Genomic DNA, 24419 nt, shown 5'->3' on the forward strand with positions numbered 1-24419 from the left:
GGAGTTGTAAATTCTTCAATCCATTGATTTACAGGACATTTATCTCTCCAATGTTACAACACAAGTCTTTTAGAAAGGGCATGGAGGATTAATTTTCATTAATCATCAGTTAGGTTCCAAAAGACGGGCAGTACATAAGTCACCCTCAAAAGTCAGTGAAAATTTCTAATACAGAAAAACAAATGACTAGAAAAGCCCAAAGTACATTTAAGGGACATGTCCTGTGAATAACAATGCCAATTACTTTACTCAATTCTTCACTAAATACATCCTAGTAGAACTGCTCTGAGCCACAATGGAGAGTGGTATACAATTGCAATCAATCAATGAACAAAAAAAAGGGGGAATGAAAGGTTTATTATAATATTTTATATTATAATTTATTATATTTTTACATATTTAGTTTAGTTTATTATCATACAAAGCCCCTACATATTTATTTGAGAAGGCTTCATTAGGGGGATAAGATAATTCATCTAGTGCTGGACCTGCCCAGTTATTCTTCATCCATTTTTTGGATACATACTTTAGCTGAATAGGTGGTAATTTTAGGCCATATCCCATGGCATTGGCAAAATAGGATGATCTAATTCCATTTTTGGTTGGAGGCTAGGGCTGTTAAGATTTGGGCCCCTTGCTGGCTAGCCAGTCCATCAGCCCCGTTCCCCCCTGATGCATTGGGTTTTTATCAAGATCTGTTGCGCCTGGGATGGTGGGTCAGAATCCGTCATCATCGGTGATTTTATATTAGGGTTCTTACATTGTTTTAAGGGATTTTATATGAATCCAATTTAGGGCTGTGCGATTTGGCCACCGAAATGGCCGTTCCCGCCCGTAGCTGCCAGTGCCGCACCATGTGTTGTGTGCTGACCGGCATGCTGGTGCCCGCGCATTCCCCCCCATGGTGCGGCTCTGGCTGCTGCTGGTGGGAAGGGCCGCTTGAGCGGCCAAAACGCACAACCCTAATCCAATTATTGTTACCCGCTACAAGCCACTCTAGCCTCTTGTGGCGCAGAGTGGTAAGGCAGCTGTCTGAAAGCTTTGCCCATGAGGCTGGGAGTTCAATCCCAGCAGCCGGCTCAAGGTTAACTCAGCCTTCCATCCTTCCGAGGTCGGTAAAATGAGTACCCAGCTTGCTGGGGGGTAAACGGTAATGACTGGGGAAGGCACTGGCAAACCACCCCGTATTGAGTCTGCCATGAAAACGCTGGAGGGCGTCACCCCAAGGGTCAGACATGACTCGGTGCTTGCACAGGGGATACCTTTACCTTTACCTTTACAAGCCACTCTGTGGGAGTGGCAGGTTATAAATAAAAATAAATAAACAAATAAACAAACGAATAAATAAAAATTCAAATATAAATAAAATTAACCCCTGAGACTCTCCATATCATATTTATTAATGAACATTGAATATTTATTAATATTCTAGTTTTTGTTTTCTGCATTAATTTCACTTAGTTTCTAGGAGCAGACAAGACCCTGACACACTTAATACTACAGGGCCTTATTTAGATACCAACATATGTTTCCAAGGGTTCAGTGACCGATTATGGCACAAGAAGTCAATAGAAGATGGAGAGAGGAGGGAAGTTTCCATTAGCTTAATGAGGCTTTGCTCATGCTGCACACAAAATAAGACTTTATGGATAAGTATTTCATTTTCCAACTTACCCATATTGGCTAAAAGTCCTGTAATAGCTTGTACATCAGCACCCATATAAACATCACTCAACTGGTTAACAACTGGTAAACACAGAGTGTGGACACGAATCCTCCTTTCACCTTTCAGAGAACAGAATGTGATCCATGGTCAGCAAACAGTACTTAACAAACCTGTCTAGGCTCTGCTTCAGAAAATACCAGAACAGTAACAAATGCCCAGTTTTGGATTACTGCAACTTCTTCTATGCAGGGCTACCCTTGAAGCTGATCTGGACACTTCGACTGGTCCAGTATACAACTGTGCAGGTCCTAACTGGGATCACGTGGAGAGCCCATATACAACTGGTGTCCTTGCAGCTGCACTGACTTCAGACTGAATCAACATTTTGGTTCTCACCTTCAAACCCTAAACAATCAGGGACCTTGGTATCTTCAGGACCACCTCTCCCATCATGCTCCCCAGGGAATTAATATCTGGTGATGAAAATCTGCTTAGGATCTCTGGCCCTGGCCTAGTGGAATGTTCTGCCAAATGAGATCAGAGGTCTGAGGGACTTTAGATATTTCTGCAAGGCCGTGTGAGAGAGCTGTTCTGCCAGGCCTACTGTTGAGGCTCGATCTGGCAACTGATCTCACTGACCTACCTGCACCTGCTAAATGGTACTCCTTAGGGTGGTCCATGTTATGCCCCTCCCCAATCCCATGATAGGAAATTTTATGGGCAACATTTGAGGTTAAATTTATGTCAGTAATTTTCATCTGAATTCAACTTTTTGAATTCATTTGAATTCAACTTTTTCAAGTATTTTGAAATTTTATTTATATGATGATTTTAAACTGTTGTAATTTGCCCTGGGTCTAGAAATAAACATAAAATGATAAATTTTAGTTTGTACTTGTAGTAGTAAATCACTTTGGAAATGAAATAGAAGTTACTTTCTCCCAGTCAAACCCAAGAAACACAGAAGTATAGACAGCAAAATATATGCTTTAAATGCCCATTTTCTGGTCAATTATCCAAGATCTGCTGCCCACGCTTCAAAATGATACAGAAAAAAGTAATAAGCTACTGCTAGTAAACAAATCTGTGAGTGTGTGCAAAAAACAAAATGGTATTTTTCTCGTTTGGTTACATTGAACCTGAAAAATATTGATGTTTATCAATATTCCTGAATGCCAGAACTAGTATGATATTTGGAAATATTCAGGAATGCTGAATTTTTTTGTCTCCATGAGTCCAAGAAATTTAGAGGGACCAAGATCCCTTTAAATGCTTCCAATTCACATTCACTCCAAGTTGTGACTTTGTGGCTTGGAGTGGAGAAAGCATTTTAAAGGATCTCAGTTCCTTAAAATGCCTTTAACTCGGAGTTTACTCCAAGCCACTTATAATGTCACCACTCCAAGCCACTAAGTTGTTTTGAATTGAAGGCATTTCAAAGGACTGTTCCTTTTAAATGTCTTAACTCCAGCTATCTGGCAGTCATGAAAAATCCCAAATATTTCAGTAGCTGGAAAAACATCAAAACAAGTAAACTGGAAAAAAAAACCACTCTGGCTAAATTAATACCCAAAAATACCAATAAGTTTTTTCTCCCAGCTTGAGTTAGCCAAATGTACACCCCCAAATCTAAGATGACTCACACCCAGCTGATTTTATCTAAAAATCTGGAAAAAGCATGACCTCTTGAATCATCAATGACCTTTGATGCCATGACATACTTACCTTTACTAGATGTATAAAGGAGTGCAGACTGAAAACAGACTACTTGCATGTCTGTCAGACTCTCTTCTACTGACATTTGTACAGCATATCCTGCATCAGGATTCACATTAGGTAATGACAACAAGTCTGTTGACCGCACAAAAAAGTTGCCATGAAAGGTATGAATGGAGAGACCTAGGATGAAAAGGAGCATTGTTTTAGAAAAAAACTGTTTTAACACTGAGCATTATCTTCTGAACTGTATTCAGATCATAATGCTGTAGAATATTTTGATACAGTTTTAGATGCTACTTTGGCCAAAGAAAGTCACAAAGAAGCTTGAAAATTAACTCATACAGCCAGATCCTTCCATATAAGATACTCTGTGTGCTGCCACAGTATACCAACTTGTGGTGTGATTCCTCTATTCGTTATTAATATTTCCATGTGCATGCTGGGACTTCTCAGAACCCTTAATTATCACTGCCCCTACAACAAGAGGAAATCAGCAGCGTCCCTTTGTGCATGCAGAATGACTTTTTCACAAGCAAGGGACTCCCACTGGACCTGAGTTAGTATCTCCGGAACACAACACAATTTTGGTGATCATATGTGGCATAAGGAAAATGTCCACAGAAGTACATAGACAGTACTGTCACCACTAATTATTTTTTCAGTCCTGAAAGGTGCTTTTTGTCAGAAATGGAGGGGAACACAGACCAATCTTCTAACAGTAATGGAAAAAGAAGCAGCTCCATTGTATTAGCATACTTAATCTCAAATCAAAGATTTAATAGCATTTACCATTTAATTTAATATTCTGACAAAGCTCTCACATTAATCAAAGTGTATCGTATATGAAGCCTTCTATTTAGCAAACAGTACCAGCATATTCTGGATGTCCATAATGCAGAACAGTTATGACCTACTGACACATGCATGTTCACTAACAGCATCAAGAATGTAGGTTTTCTGAAGCAGACCTTATAAATCACCCAACCTGCCAAGGTTTCTTACTACTTGAGAGAGCAAACTCATCATTCAGTTGTCATCAAGTAATGTCAGTATTTATTACTAATTTCCAAATTTTTAATATACAAATATACAAGTTTTAAATATTTAACATGAATACAATTGCTAAATTACTCATTTAGACACTTATGGGAAAGTCCTGATTAACACTGGCAAATAAAATTATCTCAGACCTTTGGTACATCTTATCCTCATAACAGCCTCAAAGCCAATCTTCCTAGTCAAGTATCGCTTAAGCTCCTTCTGTAATTTCTCCACCACAGGAGGATTCTGTTGGTGATGGTAAGATTGGTAGTAATAGACACTACCAGCTGAATACCTTGATATACACCCTAGAAAAGAAAAAGTTTAAATAGTTGTTTATGTACTTGGAGATCAGATCCATTCAATGAGTGTAGACAAGTTTAAGAATTTGCCAGTAGGAACAACGAAAATACTACCAATAAGCACATCAGCTAAAACGTGCAAATATAATTCTTACATATGTGTTCAAACAGTTGATAAATTTACGAGACATTACCAGTGGAAGAAAACAGTTCATTAACATGGCAGCTATCATTCTAAGTTTCCACAATTATGTTTGCTAATTGTCTTTCAGTGATCTTACAAAAGAGTTGTGATAAAAATTAACATACCAAATAGTAAAGTGGGTGGATAATGCTGACAAAAGCAGCAAAAGTGATCTCCTCCAGACATTGAATGGGACACTATGTCCTTATGAACTAACCAGAAACAGAAGCTGCCACAAAAGGAAGCATAGACTGCAAGGAACAGTTAAGAATCAGTGGCAGGAGGGGGGCAGATGGAGAAGCCCATGAGAGTCCACAGAAATGGAAATGTAGAGTTCAGTTTCTCCTTGCAATTTCTTCAGAAGTGCCTAGACTGTAACCCATATTTTAAAAAAATAAACAGGATTCCACCTACCCCCACTAAGTTAGTAGCTATAATCAATTTAGTTACTGTGAGTAGTCTTAATGAGCTTTCCTTTAAAACCTTAAGAAAGTGGGTACTTATCAACCAAGTGAACTCTTTTTTTCCTGCACTGTTCCACTAATGCATCCTATTGGAACTGAATTTATGTACAAGGTAAGTAAACTACTGTTTAGGAACTCCTATTATGAGGGGCCTTTAAATACAAAAAGATTATTAAAATTATTGTTACAATTTTTGGGTTAATGCTGCGGTGCCTCTTGCACAACTTGACCTATTTTATGGCCTCAGCATTTTTCAGACTGGCCTTGCATCCTGTTATCCATCTCACTATCTCACTGTAATCTATAATTGGTCTTTCAGAACAGTTCCATTGTTATACAGCATTCATAACCTTGGGAGCACCACTGCACCAAGGCATTCTTAATCCAGTCCCCCTACATTCCTATTTCAAACATAGTTGTGGATATATCCTTCTCAAATAAGTTAAGTGGATTTCTTCCTTTTTCATGTGCTGATTAGGAGATTAGCAGCTTCCTTCAAAATACCTGAAATATTCCTGGCAGACCTGTTGATTGGTGGTATCAGAGCCTATGAAGAGATTTCCCAGCAGTAAAGTAGAGAAGTATATACTAATAGATGTATTTTATGCTTAGAGAGGATGCTTAAGAGAGGATTCTCAGAAATTGTACAAGTACTTGTAACATTACTCTAATTTACATTAAGTTGTTTATCCTTTGTCTTCACTACTTAAAGCTTATCACTATGATGGAGAACCACAACTGGTTATGCAGCAATACATAAAAAACGTATTTCACCTTCAGTCTTTAATCCCACCTTTTTAAAAAGAGACACCCAAAAATACAGACATGAGAATGCCTCACCTAATGAAGCCAAATCAGAGTACTGCCCACTAAGAAGAAACAAGTCAACTGCAACTTGCTGACCCGAGCAATCCAAGGCCAATTTCTTATAGAAGTCAGTAGATGGCGTAAGATGTATATCCTGTTAATAAAGCAGAAATAAGATTCCAAACTATCCCAAACATCAGATTATAGATATTGGTGGTTGTAACTTTGATTAATGTAACAACATTCTGTGTAATATTTTTCTCAAGCCATTTTAGGAAGGTCATACTGAATTCCTTTTACAATCTATCAGCTGTATGTTAAGAATTATTTTGAATCAGGACCCCTATTTAGAAACAGTGGTTCTCTACCTTTGCAGATGCTTTTTGGTTAGGCTCTTCACGAGGTTTGAGTGCACCTGCTCCAACAGATGGAAGCTGTGTCTGGAAGACAGAAATTCGACCACCGGTGGGAGACATCAACTTAAAGGCAGCCTGCAGTGCTGGTCCCAGAGCACTCTGTGTTTCCAGGGAGTTGGTAAACATCTGGGGCAAGGTTCTTAATAAATCTTGAATTAGCTGAAGACAAATTTTTTTTATCGAATTAGAATTTCAAGAAACATTCCTCTCAAGTTGTAGAACATAGAATAAAGCCTTCCATTAATATAAGTAAGCATATCAAATCATCAAAATATATGTAAAATATCATCATCACACATAAAATGTGAAGGGTGCTTCTGACAATGTGCCAGCCCTCTAATTGGCCCTCAGGAGGGCCAATCAGAAGAGATGGCGTGTGCCATCAGAAAGCACCAGGGAGGGGGTTCTAATTGGCCCTCACTGGGAGGGCCCTCCCCCACTGAGGGCCAATTAGATGCTCTTCTTGTGGACCTGCCCTGTCTCCTTGCCACTGGTGGGGGTTGTGTATCCTGCCCGCCTCTTCCATAGAGGCCTCACCAACCTTTCCACCCCCTAGCAGTGGTGAGGAGGTGGGAAAGGACTGCACACCCTTCATGAATGAGGCAACCAGACTTTCCAGCCTTGCTAGAAGCAAGCATGGCCATGCAAGTCTCCCTCACCTCTCCCTGCTGGCAGTATAAGTGGATGCCTCCCTCACCAGCACCCAGTTGATGTTCACTGCTTCCTCATCACTGGTGAGGTGGGGGAAGGCTGCTGCATCCTCCACTGTACTCTCACTGCTCTCTATAACCTCCCCCAGCAAGAGCTGGAGGGGGGCCAGGGGGCCAGCCTCCAGCCAGCTTTTCAAGCTGGCTTCCCTAATAGTTGATATATTTTTGCTGCTACTTAGAACTTTTCATAATGTAGCCACAGATTCTGAGCTGCAAGAGCATTTCATGAAGCAGCCACAGATTTTGATGTTCAAATTGTCCCTTCCACTTTCTCACCTTTAGCAAGTCTGCTGTCCTTCCCAAAAACTAATGCAATATACTGATTAGAGCAGAGTTTCCCAACCACAGTTCTATGCAGTATTGCAAAGGCCCCTCAATGGTACCACAGGGTGGGAATTTTCAAAATGGCACTTGGAGAGAGCTCTCCCATCCTGATTTTTAATTTAAAAAAAAATTCTACCCGCCTTTGGGCAGGCTGACCCACCCCCTCCCAAAGTGGCCAATGATAGGCCTGGAGGGGGTGGAAAGGGGAAGGGCTCCAGCCATTTAAATCTTTGCTAGCCAAGGCTCATCTAACTTAGGGGAAGGGGTAAGGTTAATAGACATCACTACCTGGGTACCTTGAAGACTGACAAATATTTCAGTGGAACCTCTATGGTCAAAAGTTTGAAGAGAGCTGGGTTAGAGTGTCATACTAGGATCTGGGAGACCCAGGTTCAAATTCCCACTATACCCCAGAAGCTTTCTTGGTTGACCTTGTGTTACACACACTGTACCTAGCCTACTTCACAGAATTGCTGTACAGATGAAATGGAAGAAAGGAGAATGTTCTAAGCAAGTTTGGCCCTCCCATTGGAAAAAAACAGTGCTGTGTAAATGAAGTAAATAAATAAAACTATTTTACAACCTCACCCATTGCTTCTAATAATATTTTAACACACCTGAATATAAACTCTAATAGCTGCAGCAGCTGTGCATGGGCATCAATAAAGTTGTTTCATGGTCTATACTATTACATGAAGAATACCAATGTAATGTCAGTTTTACAGGAAAGGCCCTCCTCTTTCAGTGGAACATACTATATAAAGCATGCATACTCCCACACCAATGCTGCGGATGATCTTTTCAAAGAACGTTCTACTAAACATAATGGGACATAATACAAGTATGCATGTACACAGCTGCTGTCTTCTCCACAGCATGGCAGAAGCCATGTCCCTCCTAGCAAGGGTAACTTACTGTAACTGGCACAGGATGGAATAGAAGGTAGATCTTGTGGGAGTATGGTTATTGCGCTGCTGCCTATGGTCTGGTCCCTACTGCCTTTAGAAAGTCCTGGTTCTTTGCTGGGGAGGCTTTGATAGGGCCCTGGAGCATGGAGGGGAGGACCTGATCTCACAGGGCTAAATACTGCCTAAACTCAACAAAGGTGCAATTCGGCAAGCTGGGATCAGTTCTCAACCCTAGTACTGTGCCAGCTCTCCTGCCACCCACTAGTCCTCCCTCCTGCAAGCATAATGAATAAAGCAAAAAAAACCCTCATAATTGGAAAATACCAGTAATTTCTGGAATGAAATTTTGTGGTAATTCAGTTGAATAGCCTTTTCATTATATTCTAGACTAAAAATACTTGCCAATGATTTAAGGCATTCATAATATTGACATTTCAGTTACTGCCTTCAGATTTCTAGTTTTACTTTACTATTTATTCAAAACAATGAACAGTAAATTACAGAAGAACGACAATGTTATCACAACTTGAGCTAAGGAGGAAAAACGTCTCAAGTTATACAGTCCTTATATCGTTAGCAAAGTGATAACATGTGATTTACCCAACATCATTAAATATATATTTAGAATTCTTGGATTGCATAATATCACTCTTACCTCTTTGCTTTCATTTAAGTTTACAAGTAGATTCTCAGGCATTGGTATAAACACATCTGCAAGAAAAAACAATAGTTATGAAACTAAACAGTGTGAAGACTATATACAGCAGCTGCGTTGAATTCTATGCACACAAAAAAATAAATGTTTGTGTGTGTGTGTGGGGGGGCACCGACTCTTTTCTGAAAGCAGTTTTCTAGTACTTCATGAAATGTAACTCTGGAGGATTCCATTAACATTAGGCCAGCTTTGGGGGAGGGAGAAAAGGCTGAAAAGCACCAGTATTTTAGTCTTTGGGTTCCTGGCCATAAATCTTCAAGTTCTCAATTCCACATATGGTAGGCAGATACCAAACATACCTAAATTTGTTGAAATCAGCCTGCCAATCTAATCTGAGATATACGACTGTTCATCTTCACTCTCAAATGCTACATTTGACATTTTTGTCATGAAGGGGTTAAATTTGGTCACTGACCGATTACAATTTCAACATGGGATTCTACGTAATAAATTAAATATTGCAAGTGATTTCTACTTACCTTCAATATCTGAAACTATTAACATCTGAGGCTGAGAGAGGCCCTCCTGAAGGCTATAGAAATGGATTGTGCTGTCAAAAGTTATAAAGCCTATTTTTGTTCTAGTGTTTCCTGGGAGTCTGAAAATAAACACAGAAACTTAGCATCATGCTCAATAAGAGGCTACGTTTACATACCTGCTAGATACTTCCTATGCAATAGAAAATGTTGCCCTATGGATATAATTTTCCTGCACAATTATCAGTCCAATGTTCAGATCTGTTCATAGTCCTTCACTCCAAACATTGAAACTGGGGTAGCAATATATTATTGTAACAAACCAATAGGAAAACCTCTGGAACGAGCACTAGTTTTTCATATTACATTTGATGTAGCTCCTCACTTCACCAGCTGCCACTGAAGGGCTTTTCACAGAATCATCTCTCCTAAGGTGTGGAGACTAAAGAGCCCAGTGAACCCCCCCCCCCAACTGAACCCAGTGATTCATGATTCAGAGGCAGTCCTTCCCTCAGGAGTGCATAACAGTAGTTTCAATGATATTGTGTTTACCTTCTGTAAGTTATAACAGCATTATTTAAAAGTAGGAAAGTGAGATGAAAATTCTTAAGTGGATATGAAATTACCAATCAGTACAAAAGCACCATGTTCTTGATTAAGCTTCTCCCTCCAGGACACACCCCCAACACCCGAAGAATGCAGCCTAAGCATAGAAAGGTACCACAAAGCAAGCTGGCATTTTCAGTTCAAGGAAATCAAGTATTAGGACGTGAAACTTTTCTGAGATTCGTATGAATTAGAATATTCAGTGCTCTCTCAAAAACCACTCACAGTCTGTAAAGGACATGTATGCAACTTGAACCTGGGTTAATTGTGAACTTTGCTACTTCTTAAAAGGTTCATCATGTAAAAGAGTTAATAAATTAAGCTCAACCAAGCCTAGCAAAAATATGACTATTAAAAGAGAAAATCAAACAGATCTGGAGAACTTACAAGTCTAGATTGTCCAACAAGGTCTTGCATACAGTGTTCAAGTATCCTGTTTCTATTGCATTATGAGATACATCAAATACAAAGAGGTACACAGGAGGTTGAGGCGGACGTAGCTGAAAAGTAAGCAGTTATGTTTCAGTTACTTGAAGTTGCTAGACACTGTCAATTGGTCTGTTTTAAATAAATGTGGGATCAGGGACTATATAAAACCCATGGGAAAATTCTTCAGCACATATTACACTAAGCTTTCAAATTACCTGCTACCTGATCCTTTTAACTGAAGATGCCAGCAGTCAGACCCGAGGCCTTCTGTATTCCAAACAGAGGATCTATAATTGAGCCACTGCCCCTCCTCACCTATATGACACCCCTTCAGGTGTTCAAAAAGCATGATCATATCTCCCCTCCATCTTCTCTTCTCCAACAAACTCAAATCCTTCAGCCTTTCCTCTTGGAGCTAGTTTCCAAGACCTCCAGCAATCTTTGTTGCTCTCCTCAGAGCTCATTCCAATTTGTCTGCATTTTTTTTTACAGTTTTACAGATATCACAGACCACAAAAAAAGACAAATAAGTGGGTTCTAGATCAAATCGAGCCTGAATTATCTCCAGAAGCTAAAATGACTAAGCAGAAACTATTGCGCTTGGGTCATGTTATGAAAAGACAAGAGTTACTGGAAGTCAGTCATGCTAGGAAAAGCTGAAGGCTGCAGGAAAAGAGGAAGACTCAGCATGAGATGGATGGACTCAAAGAAGTCACAGCTCTTAGACCGTTTATGCACTGGGAACTTCACTGCCCCAGCTCCCGTGTAGGAGCACAAATGGGGGGCTGATGAGGAGCATCATACCAAATGTTCCCCCGTGTGGGTGCAGGAAGAGGTGGGGCAACCTGCCACGACTAAATCTCCAGCCTGCAGCCTGGCATGAAACCTTCAGTGCGTAAACGATCTTAGTCTGCAAAACGTGAGCAAAGCTGTCAATGACAATATGTTTCGGAGGATGTTACTTCATAGGTTACCATACGTTGGAAGTGACTTCTGCCCTTAACGCAGACGTACAAAAGTGACAAATCCTAACTCATCCTGACCAAATCACATGCTGCAAAAGAGCTTAGTACTGTGAGTTAACTAATTCAGGTTTTTACAATAAGAACATCTGTCAATGGGGGGGGGGGACTCACCATGTATTCAGAGGGAGCCATAAATTCAATTGTAGCATTTTGAACTTCAGGTCTTTTATGAGGTTCTCCATAAACTCTTGTCACAGGATTGTACATGAATTCTTCAGGAACTATAGGGGGAAAAACCCTGTAATTGAACTTTACTAATGCACAAGCACTCTAGAGATTATTCTAACTATAACTAGTAGGCCTAGCATTCCCCCTGGAAGCCCTAGAGAGGTGTCACAAATAACCTCACATTTAGGAGTACTGAAACCTAGGAAGTGTTGGTAACTAATGTCATAATTATTTCCCACTGGAATCTAGTTAATATTTTTAAAGTTCAGGATTAAAACATGAGAGATCAGCTGAGGCTCAAACTAAAGAAAGGGGGAGTACAGATCTTTGTCTTTAAAAGTTCAATTATAGCCATACATGTACCAGCTCCCCCAATTCAGACTAGGGATATGCAGGAAGGGCAGTTTAACCCTTTCACTACCACACAGCCTGTAATGGAAGCCTACCTCCAGTATTACAAGACCTTAAAAGTAGATATTATAGATGGAGATCTGTGATCAAAGCCTTGGTTTAGCAGATTCATCCTCATTTTGGAAAGAAAACTCACCATCATTCACTCTGTAACATAAGTTGCATTTCCATCTCCTTTGATCAAGAAAACTGACAAAAGGATTGATATATGTCCTGCAGCTACGGCACCTCACAATTGTGCTGGAAGTTACTACGGGCAATTGCTAGGAAGAAAAATAAATATACAAGGAATGCATTATCTCAGGTCACACAGATGCCTACTTTCTGCTCATACCTCTGACGTGATAGTTCTTTAAATTCCAGCACTACCAGTAGCTGAAGCTTGGCTTCTGTGCATGTTTACAGCAGGTGTGCTAATTAAAGCCTAATGCAGTTAGCTTGACAGCATTAGAAAACAGCCAAAACTCTACAGGGAATGTAGAATCAAGGACTATATAAAATCCATGGGTAAATTCTTCAGACACATATATTACACTAAGCTCAAAATGAGCTGATAAAATGCTTGGGGGTAGGTAAGAAGAGGATTAGCTTTGTCTGGATGGAACTTAGATTTACAATATATATATGAAGCAGGGGAGACAAAACACATGGAAATACTGATGAGATTTGGGTGCTAATATACCTAATACATGCTACTCCAGCAGTCACAGAGCCTATATTTCAAGGCACACTCAAAACACATATACAAAAAAGGAAATTTTTTCTACAAAGTCAGTCTGAAAAAGCTGCCTGCACTTATAATTGATGCCACATTTCCCACTAGAGTCAAGTAGTTATTCCCCAGCCTAGAAACCCTCTGTCTATTTACAAATAGCAACCATCCCAGCTGATCAAATTCAAGGAAAGGAAGACTTTTTGGAAAACATGTATATTTGGATTTCAGTGGAAATTCCTGACCAGATAAATGTAGTAGGAGAATACAAAGTTTTAAGTAATGCATCATACCGATAGGTCTTTGAAAGGATGAAGTAGGAGCCCCAAAGGAAGTTTGGCTTTGTTCAATAAGGCTTGAGTTTGAGGAATGTTAGTCAAGGTACATCGAAACAACCTACATGAGGGATAAAGGATCAAAGTCACCATTACTGGCATGCATCTATGTCATGTCCTACATACTTTCCTTGGATCTCTTTCTTCAATATTACCCTTCTGTTCTGAAGCATTTCAACTCAGGAAACATGTTCAGATTTAATTTTATGATTTTCCAGTACTAAATTTATACTGTATTCCTAGGGGCAAAGCCTGTTGTATCCAGGAATGCAATGGGTGCTAGAGCTTGGCAGTGGGAAGAGGAAGGGGAGGGGTTATCCAGTCTGTAAGTGCATGGGGTTCAATGTGTGTTGTGTGGGAGGTTGTGGTGGCATGGAGACAAATGAGTGCATGGGTGTGGAGATATGGGTGTCAAGAACCTGTGGTGTAGAATGTTCGTTGAGTGTGGGAGAGGACTGAGCTTTGGGAATTGTGGCATAGTGGTTACAGATGAGCTTTCCAGAGCCATGTCTTCACATATGTGAAGGGAAAATCAGACTGGAGACTCTTCTTAGGGGGAGATCACATGGCAACCAATTCCTGCCAGTTCTGCGTTCAATGTCATCTCCCTTCTTGTGTGAGGCTATAGACACCAAAATGCCCCTCTGCCCTAATACACATGCGGTAGTCACAGTACACAGGTGCCCACCTTGCTCCTTCTGTCTCCATATTTTTACTGTTGCTAAAATGTTATGTGTCCACATGCTTCTTTCACGGTTGCTCCATAGAAGAAGAGCTGGATTTTTGTACACTGCTGTTTACTACCCAAAGGAGTCTCAACGCGGTTTACAAACACCTTTTCCCTTTGTCTCCCCACAATAGACAACCTGTGAGGGCTGTGGGGCTGTGAAAGGTCTGAGAGAATTGGGAATGACCCACAGTCACCCAGCAGGATTCAGGTGTCTCAAAGCAGTTTCCCTTCCTGTCCCCATGAGGAAGACTATGAAGATCAGCTCCCCAAGCACTAATGGCTGCTTTGGAGGGGTGACTGCGTAGCATTGTATCCCACTGAGGTTTAAGGATGCCAGCCTTCAGGTAGGGTCTGAGAATCCCCTGGAAGTACAGCTTATCTCCAGGAAGTTAGGCTGAAGGGAAAGCTCTTTCCCCTCACATGCATCCCTTCAAAAGGAATGCACGTGGCCCCAGAATCCACTTGGTTGCTTGGCTGGTGATGTCTGACCTTCTGAAGCCCAAGACCTACTGCTGGCAACTGCAGTCCCTATTGTTGTCTGCAAGGCCAAGTCGTTGCCTAATAAAAGTGGATCACCTAGTTTCCCCCAAAGTCTCACTGTCTATTTTCCTTTAAATCTTACTCTGGCCTACTTATAACTTTGAGTTCACAGGAACTTTCTGGCAAATACTGTTTTTTATTTACCAAGCCAAGCTTTAAAAAAAGTCACTTCAGTTCTCATGTCTCTCCAACCATTTACTTGTTCACTATTTACAGTTTCAGGCTGTAAATTTTCTTTATTTAGATCTTCCTGAACTTTCCAGACTCGCAGGATTGATATTGGTCTGTCTATATGTCTGTCTCTCTGATCCCCAAAATACAATCAGTTGCTGGTAAGGGCTGACCAAATCCCATAGCCCAGGAGGGACATACCCCCACAACTGCAGTCTGCAAGCCTATACCATCATCTCTAGATCGCTGCTCATCTCTAGATTATAATGATCACCTCTGCAGGCAAAAATGACTACTTTGGATGCCGGACTCTGAGGCATTGTACGGTTTTGAAGTCCCACCTCCAAACCTCCAGTAATATTTCCAACCCAGAGGTGGCCAACCTCCAGGCAGGGCCTGGAGAGCTCCTGGAATTACAGCTCATCTGCAGAGTATAAAGATCAGCTCCCTGGGCAGAAAGGGCTGCTTTGAGTTTGGACAGGGTTGTTGTGGAGAAGAAAAATGTAAGGCCTTCCACGCAGGTTGTTGTGGAGTTGAAACACTTGAGGCCTACTGCACAGGGCTGTTGTGCAGATGAAACAGGAGACAAATGATCCTTCGCAAGAGCACCTAGTTTCATCTGTACAACAACCCTGAGTAAAGGCCTCACATCTGCAGAGAGTCACAAAGAAGAAATACACATGGATTGGCTGTTTCTTCCCTCCAGCCAGAGCAGTATTTTAAGTGAGATGGGGCTTTTCTGTGGCCTCCCTGTCAGCCAACTGTTTGGCAGAAGGGGAAAGCTTTCCCCCCTTAAAATAAAAGTACAAGTACCCCCACAGACTCCTCTGTGCTGCTCTCAGAAATGCCTCCCTCCCCTCGGTCAGGGGCTGTTCAAGGCTTCTTCAAGCAGGCCTGAAAGGGGGGGGGGGAGTTAGCTCCCTTCTCTCTCTCACACACACACACACTCACAAACACAACCATACTGACTGTTAAATTTGGGCAGGCAGGGAAGGTGCAGAAGTCCCAAGGCAGGCAGCGGGGAAGGGGAGGCCGCTGCCTTCTCTCTCTCTTACTTACACACACACATACACAACCATACCCACTTTTAAAGTCAGGCAGGCAGGGATGGCACAGGAGCTCCAAGGCAGGCAGCAGGGGTTGGTGCTGCCTTCTCTCTCTCACTCACACACACCAACACATACACAGAACCACGCCAGTGCAGGCAGTTCCTTGCCGCCCCCCCAAGGGCTTAAGGCCTGTATTGGGGCAGGCAGGTACCACTGCCTGCTATCCCTGGGAGGCTTCCAGAAGCCCACCTCCATCCCTGGTGACGTCCGACAGCGAAATGAGGGTAAATGGGGTCACTGGGTTTGGGGGGGGGGGGCGGGGGCCTGAGTGGGGCTGGCCTATCAGAAGGAGCACAGCAAGTTATGTGCCTTCTGATTGGCCTCCAGGGGACAGGAAGTAAAGTCTGAACAGCCCAGACAGGCCCCAGACAGTCTCCACCCAGGAGGTTGTTTCTCAAATATAAGTTAAACAAAGTATTAAGGATAAGATTTGCAACAGGTGGGGTAGGGCAAGAAAGGCCTGTTCTGTAATTTTGCTCGGTGCCTAAGTAATTTTGATCCAGACTGTTAGATTTTCTAAGAAGTCTACCTGAAAAGCAATGTAGGCTCTGGATCATACTGCTAGCCTAATTTCATGATTCTCAAAATGCAAGACAAGATATCCTAAGGAGAGCTTAAGGAGTTGCAGAGAGTGCTCCCCTTACAGACTGTGTCAAGTCAACCTATAAATTAAATTTCCACAGTACAATCTCTACATGGTGAATACACAAGCTCATAACTAGCTTCTAAAACAACTTCTCATATCAACTGAAGGTCACATGGAGCATCTGCAACTGCCTTCCTAGAGAACAAGTTAACAATCCACATGATAAACTTCTCAACATTACAGCTGCAGTGCTCAGTCTGGGGTGTACAATAATGTTTGCTTCGGCATTCTAGTGGCAAACATAATCCACAGATTAGTTCATACTTGGACACCGCAGAAGGTTAGCTGAGGATTCTGGTGGCCTATGAAAGTGATGTCCATTTGTCACTGATGGCTTCCTGGCCCTTAAAGAACTTTGAAACCATACAATGTTGCAAATTCTTATACTAACATTTCTGGGCTCAAGTTTGGATTGATCACATGTTTAGTTCTTCATTGATTTCTTTCCACCAACCATTTGCAAGCTTAATTTTTCCTGTCTGATTTATTGAGGCTAACTACAAATGAGCTCAAAGGGCAAAGAGTTAACTCTGAGATTCCTGCTGCTATGCAGGAAGTATTTTATCTGCAGTTGAAGCATATAGCCCATAACAACTTTAAACAATTTCTGCCCTAGTGTAATTTCTGCAAGCAATAATCATCCAGTCTGCCAAGAAAGCCTATGAAATACTAAAACTGCTCTGGGCAAAAGACAACTACAATTCTAAAATATACTTTGCATATGCGCTGAAAGAAATTCTGCTGTAGAAAGCACTTCAGTTGTGGAACTTTCTGGCCCTAAAATACGAGGTTGGTTCATGATGGACAAAGTCCACTTAATCTCACAAAATATGACCAACAGTTTAAAAGAAGCAGGTTCCAACCACTGGTTGTACTTACTATGAAGTACAAGAACATCTGAACTGTTTTCATAATATAAGACTATTTTAGCAGACAATCCATGTGTCATAATAAGCCTGCAAAATAATATGTTAAGTGAACATCATGCAATTTTCTGAGAAGAATTTTACAATCAAAATATGCAAATGCTCTATCACTTTAGAAAAGTTAAACTGTTAAGAATCAAGATAAGAATTATATTAACTAAACAAGATTAATCAAAGTTCAAGTGTTTTTAAACCACTTATATTTCACTATTATGTATTTTGCTTCTCTTAAAATGCCAGAAAATTAAAACTAAGGCATGAAATATGTATGTTCACTAGAAGATCCTTCAGAAAAGAAGAACTTGAATTTTGTTCAATAAACCACAGGATGACTTACTCTGGATTACAATTCAGCTTCTGAATATCTTCATGCAAGTTTGGGACAGGCGCCTGCAGTGGAGTTGTGGGAAGAATATTTCTGTCTTGAAGAAGATTGATAGGTCTTAATCCTTCTGGCTGAAGACTTAATCCACTCATAGGTGCAGCTAAATTGTTCGTTCCCATGGCAGGCTGATGGAACAGAAATTGCATGAATTAGCTAGCTGACCATGACACTAACAATTTATTCAGGGTTAACAGCTTTTAACATTAGATGTACTATTAGTACTTCAGGTTAACTGATCACCTATACAATGGTACATAATTTCTAGTTTAAGTAGAAGCAAGCTAGCCTGTTGGCACCAAGAGCCAACATTGACATAAAAGTTAAATAGGGCTTTGAGACCACATTGGGCTTCCCACCCAACTAGCAGTCCAAGGCCCAACTTAAATGGCATAAGACATCACCTGTGTGGCATCACATCTGCTACCTATGCAAAGCATTTACATGTGATTAATTAGCACACCAGAGGTCAGTGCTCTAGGCACATGTTGCAATGATGTGCTAATTAAGCACACATTGCTGCTCTGAGCAGGTAGCAGCTCAGCTTAAATGAGATGCTATGTGACTGAAAAATCCCATAGGTTCATCTGCCTTGCCAGCATCACCTTTAAAACTAGGCCTTAGTTACCCTTCAGTGGCATCTGTAAAACATGCCCCTTAACCATGGTCAAGACAGGAGGGTCAAAGTCACTAGCCACATTTAGCCACTGTTGAGATCCACCCTCCCTTCATTATATCTGTGTAAGGAGAAAATAAAGAACATTCAAGATAGCAGAGTTGGCCAGTTGCTATTAAAATCTCCTTCAACTGGAGAGATGGGGAAGATGGCTGCTTCAGCACTTCTCCTAAGGGGGAGCTCTTGGTCCGTACAGGTCCATATCTACGTCTGGCAGAAGCAAGCCAGGTATGCAAAACTTGCTAAATTCTCCTTATAAGAGCTTCGGAAAGCTCCGGAGCTCTAAAAAGGCCCATCGCTGATCTGCGGAGAGAGATTCTCAAGATCGTCAAAGCTGCACATGACCAAGGTCAAGAAGCAGTCTGTTGTCACAGATTTTCCTAAGAAGGAACATCTTTTCTTTCTCATTCCTCTCTCATTTTCTGAACTGCTTTGAAGAGACTCCAGAGTTCTCTAACTTCAAACATCTGTTATCAACAGTGAGTAACGTTTTAATGACGCTAAATTATTTTCAAACACCTCCCCCTGTCTGTAGTGAATTCATCCTTCTCAGAAAGACTTTCCTGCTCGTTTTTCTTGTCTTTTTTTAAACTCTGGGGGAAAGGTGAAACATATGAACAATTTTAAAGATAAACGAAGATCTGTTCATATTTTTGGAGATTTCCACTGATAACAGCTCTCGCGATATGCCACTGTGTGACTTTCTAAGCAAACAGAACTTCTGTGGGAAGACCTCTCCTGGCTGTTTGAAATACTGCACAAGCCTGGCTGGTGCTGGCTTTTAAAGTCTGATTTTTAATATGGCTACTTTGACGCAGATGGTCCATCTATTAGCAAAACAAAGAGAAGATCTGAAAGCCTTCACAGAAAGTTTGTTGCAAGATATCTTTAAGGAGCTCCGAAATGGCAAGAACAGGAATGATGAACCAAATGATAATGACAATATTAACCAACTGGAACAAAAAAAAATAGCAAGAGTGAAGAATTACAAGATTGGAAATCTTCAGCAGAAGAGAATATGGAAAGGGGGATGTCAGAGTCCTTCGGAAAGCAAGACCTGCAACAAGAACTTATTATCATCACTGATCAAGTTCTCCCAGATGAGATTACCCTTACTGAAAAGACATATTTCAAAGCAGAAGAACCAGCCAAATGACACATTGGTTTGTCCTGAAAGTAATTATTCTAAAAGAGCTTCCCAAGAAAAAAATGGTCCTAACACACCCCAGATTGGAGACCAGGAGGTGCAACTGTTCAAGATTCATTGGCGGATACTCTGTGGAAAAGAGCACAACTTCATTTCCTAAGACTCAAATTGAGACCTCCTTAAGAAGATTGGGGGGAGGCAAGGGGGGGGTTGACATTTTTTTATATTCTGTTTCTGTATACTTTTATACAGATGGCATTAATACTTAAGGTAACTGCAAAGATTTTAAAACAATTTGAATTGAAGAATTTAAGAGCTGCAAATGTTATGATAAAGTTTCTCCCCCTCCCCTTTTTTTCTTTAAAAAATATTGGGCTAAAGTAGGTGCAAATGTCATGATAAAGTGTGTTTTTCCTTTTTTAAATAAATACTGGGTTAAAGTTCATATTGTTTTATAAGAAATGCTTAATGTTAAGTACTTAAAATATGTTGTTGTGAACAGGAGCCAGCCGATTTTCTAGCTTAAGGATATGCCTTGGTTCAAGTTTAAGGGTAATTTTTTATAACACCCAAGTTTGACTGTTAAGTGCTGGAAACGTTATGTTAAAATGGTTTTTTTTTGTGGTGGATTTGTTTTTATATTTAAAGGAAACAGACATCTAGAGCAGTGGTCCCCAACCTTTTTATCACCGGGGAACGGTCAACACTTGACAATTTTACTGAGGCCCGGGGAGGGGTAGTCTTTTGCCGAGGGACATCGCCACCGCCTGAGCCCCTGCTCCACTTGCTTTCCCGCCAGTGCCCCTGACTTACCGCTGCCTGCTGGGGGCACTACCAGCAGCAGCTGCACAGTGCCACACTGAAGGGGAGCACCAACCATGGCAGCTACCGGAGAGCACCAAAGGTGAGCCAGCGGCAGAGAGGCAGGGCAGCCTCCTGAGGCAGCAGCCGGGGAGGAGGACGAGGAGGAGCTGCGGCCCAGTACCGACTGATTCACGAACCGGTCCTGGCCCCAGACTTTGGTGACTATTTTCTACAACCTTCCAATTTCCCCTCCTTTAGCAACTCCCCTTAAACCCTGTGCAGCCATTTTCCAGGGTATGTGCATAGAGGCCACCCTTGGGTGTTAAGATAGGGATAGAACAGTCTAAAGAAGGGGTAGTCAACCTGTGGTCCTCCAGATGTCTATGGACTATTATTCCCATGAGCTCCTGCCAGATGCTGGCAGGGGCTCATGGGAATTGTAGTCCATGGACATCTGGAGGACCACAGGTTGACTACCCCTGGACTACCCCTGGTCTAAAGGATATATAGAAATTTGTTTTCAGAACAATCCTAAGACTTCCAGGAATATAGGCTCGTAAAATGGATTCTTAGAATCACGGAGAAACTTGTCCAATGACATTTAGCAAGCTTCAGAGCCCGGCAATTTGAACTTGTTTTCACAGCCAAAACTCACACTAGCCACAATGTACCAAATTCATAAAGCCAATAGGTCAGCAGTCAGCCTCAGGAAAGTATCAGCTTCACAGTCTTGGCAACAAACTCAACTCCTCACTTACCCAGGTAGCTGACAGTTTCTATGCTGATAGGTTTTCAACTCTCAGCAAGAGCTACCTCTTTGCAAAAATGTTATAAGCCAATCCTTGTATCTCAGCTTTCTGTACATATGATCACATCACACACTTTTAAATGTATCTGCCCCACTTCCCTGAAACACCTTGCATCTGCAAGATTCTATGTCTTATTTTTTAATCTTCCATTAAAATTTCCTCCCAAGTCTTCTGGCCAACCACAAATGTGAACTTCTGCTAGACCTCTTGTTCTGGCTTTCTGTATTCTTGCCAAAGAACCATTTGTTCCTTTCTTAAACTTCTCTGCCGCATCTTATGGGAACCTCCACTGTTACCTGATTCTACCTGCTCCATATCTTTTACTTGTTCGTACATACAACCTACACCTCTAATTTAAAGGGTAAGCCTTCTGGGCAGGACCCTCTGTGCGACTAACACACTGCCAGAGTTAATTATTAGCAACAGTAGTTCAGATTTAAATTATTTGTGCTAATGAAATTACATAGATCATACAATTCTTGATTAGTCAAAACTAGCTGGACAAGAGGTAGTCCTTAAACAGTGTTGATCCTTTCTAACCAATTGCATGCAGAGGGTGGTTAACAATGATGCCGAATCCACTACTTTGAACTTTTACTGCAGCAGCAAGAAATTTTATTGGTATTTGAGGTACTTTCTAGTTTGTGTGAAAACTGCTGATATTCTATTGTTTCAAAATTGCTGAACTTGTGAGCTGCACTGTACACCCTTACAGGAGAAATGTGAGATATAAATTCTTAAATAAATATACTGAAAGATCTTTAAAAGTATTTCAGTGTCCAGATGGTTTCCAGGATGCTTGGAAACGGGTCCCAAAAATATATTACTGTTATTAAATATATATTCCACCACTCCCACAAGTGGCTTGTGGTGGGTAACAATATAACAAGCCCCACATAATAAAGCTATAAAATTATACTCTTTGGTAGCATAAAACCTCCCCCACCCTAGCCCTGCTCTCAGACTGTATTCTTGTGCCACACAGGCCCAATGACAAGGGAGGTCCAATGTACCAGCAACCTAGGGAGTGGCCCTGGATTTTACATACACTGGCTTCAACCATAGATCTGACTGAAGAGCTTCATTTTGCAGACCCTGTGGAACTGTGACAGCTCTGACAGGTCCCTCAGCTCTCCTTGGAGCTCATTCCACCAGGTGGGGCCAGGACCAAGAAGGCCTTGGGGCTCTGGTCAAGGCCAGGTGAACCTTCCCCAGGCCAGGGATCTCACACACCCACAGAGCAAAATGCCTTGCAGGGAACATAAGGAGGTCAGCGGTCCTGCAGACATATAGTGTCCAGACCACAGATGGCCTTAAAGATTAATACCAAAACTTTGAGCTTGATCCTAACAACCAATGCAGCTGCCTCAGCACTGGCTGGACATAGATGGCCATTGAAGGGCCGTCCCCTGTATTCCCGCCCCAGCAAGGTGGTGGGTCTAATAGCTCATGATTGACTACATCAAACATGGCTGACAGGGATCACAAGAATAACCAAACTGCCGTTATCCAGCTGGCCCTGGAAATCATCTTTCAAGGCAACCAGCACCGTCTCCATCCCATGGCCAGGGAGTAACCAGAAATATCAGGAGCCAGAGTTTTAAGGCTCCCAGGATTGTTTCTTTCATTTTACTGTCTCAGTGTCTTCTTGCCAAAGCTTAGTATTCCCTTGCCAGGTTGGCTTGAATTCTGTCCTTTGAAATAGATTTTGTCAATCTTGCAACATTGTGTTCTTTGTGCAAGCTGGTGTGCCTGGTGTGTGTGTGTGGTTTGCGTAAGATCCTCTGGTTTTATATTTTCTTGGATTCTCTAATTTGACAGTTACAGTCTCAGGCTTTTATTTTGCCGCCGTGCCCCCCCCCCCCCTTTTCCACTTGGATTACCTTTTGGGCTTCTTGGTTTTGTTTATATTTGGAGGCTTCTGCTTATTCTTGAGTGTTCGGTTACTGTTTTCCCTGAAGAAAGCTTGGAATGTTGTTCCCATAGGAATAAAAATGGAGGATAGCTTGGAAGTTGGTAGGCAGGCACCAGCAGCAATTTGGGTTCCATTAGCTTCAAAAACAGTCCCTGCAGCCCCCCCTCCCCCCATTCCCATAATAAGGAATAATAAACCTGAATAATTTCAGAATCCTGGGGTGTATGTGGAGAGATGAGTATTAAACTAGTATTTTAACTTGAAAATTGGGAATACCAATATTTTTCACTGTCTTGATAACTAGGAGAGCCAGTTTGGTGTAGTGGCTAGGAGTGCGGACTTCTAATCTGGTATGCCGAGTTCAATTCTGCACTCCCCCACATGCAACCAGCTGGGTGACCTTGGGCTTGCCACAGCACTGATAAAACTGCTCTGACTGAGCAGTGATATCAGGGCTCTCTCAGCCTCACCCACCTCACAGGGTGTCTGTTGTGGGGAGAGGAATGGGAAGGCAATTGTAAACCGCTTTTAGCCTCCTTTGGGTAGGGAAAAACAGCATATAAGAACCAACTCTTCTTCTTTTTCTTCTTCTAGGTCTGAAAAATATGTTTTTTTTTCAAGGTGCACATCCTTATCCTAATCATTGTTGTTGTTAGGTGCGAAGTCGTGTCCGACCCATCACGACCCCATTCTAATCATATCAATTCCTATATCCCAAAACACTCCACAAAAATCTATACAGAGAGCTAGGACAGTCAATGTATTAAAGTATGCTTAAGTTACCTGAGGAAACTGTTGTGGTCCACATGGATACTGCATCCCTGGGGATGGCATTCTTGGTGCTCCAGGTGGAGATGCATTTTGGTAGCCTGGAGGCAAGCTGGGATAAGAACTCCCAACATGTCTATTCGTCTTGAGATTCTGAGGAGCAGAAGTGGTATGTGCAGTTGCTAGAAGAAGAAGGTGTTCATTAAAAGGCCAGCAATAATGATATTTCAATCCTGAAGACACTTACTCACTTCAGGGGAGTTTCATTTCAAGCAAAATATAAAATGATAACCTTAACACAGACCATTCAGACAATCCTGAAAAATACTTGTTCTGAAGGTCGATGCTATGACTTTCTGTGGCAACACTGTGTGCTGA

The 24419-nt window shown here is 41.6% G+C and overlaps 1 protein-coding gene and 1 long non-coding RNA gene across 7 annotated transcripts in view; one reads left to right on the forward strand and one right to left on the reverse strand.

The window, feature by feature from the left end:
* LOC143832419 (uncharacterized) overlaps window positions 1-6684 on the forward strand; it is a 53250-nt gene extending 46566 nt beyond the window's left edge. For all 5 annotated transcript variants that reach the window (XR_013229254.1, XR_013229256.1, XR_013229255.1 and 2 more), the window contains one exon: window positions 6560-6684. This is a non-coding gene — a long non-coding RNA (uncharacterized LOC143832419). The remainder of the gene's footprint in view (window positions 1-6559) is intronic.
* SEC24A (SEC24 homolog A, COPII component) overlaps window positions 1-24419 on the reverse strand; it is a 47896-nt gene that overhangs the window by 9347 nt on the left and 14130 nt on the right. For both annotated transcript variants that reach the window (XM_077326814.1, XM_077326815.1), the window contains exons 5-17: window positions 24057-24223; window positions 17878-18050; window positions 13377-13479; window positions 12508-12634; window positions 11904-12013; window positions 10726-10838; window positions 9736-9854; window positions 9197-9252; window positions 6552-6758; window positions 6217-6337; window positions 4576-4734; window positions 3392-3565; window positions 1675-1785 (exon numbers count right to left, since the gene is read on the reverse strand). In XM_077326814.1, the coding sequence (XP_077182929.1) occupies window positions 1675-1785; window positions 3392-3565; window positions 4576-4734; window positions 6217-6337; window positions 6552-6758; window positions 9197-9252; window positions 9736-9854; window positions 10726-10838; window positions 11904-12013; window positions 12508-12634; window positions 13377-13479; window positions 17878-18050; window positions 24057-24223 (1740 nt within the window). The remainder of the gene's footprint in view (window positions 1-1674; window positions 1786-3391; window positions 3566-4575; window positions 4735-6216; window positions 6338-6551; window positions 6759-9196; window positions 9253-9735; window positions 9855-10725; window positions 10839-11903; window positions 12014-12507; window positions 12635-13376; window positions 13480-17877; window positions 18051-24056; window positions 24224-24419) is intronic.

This window comes from Paroedura picta, chromosome 3, assembly GCF_049243985.1.
Source record: "Paroedura picta isolate Pp20150507F chromosome 3, Ppicta_v3.0, whole genome shotgun sequence".
NCBI classification, from domain to species: Eukaryota; Metazoa; Chordata; class Lepidosauria; order Squamata; family Gekkonidae; genus Paroedura; species Paroedura picta.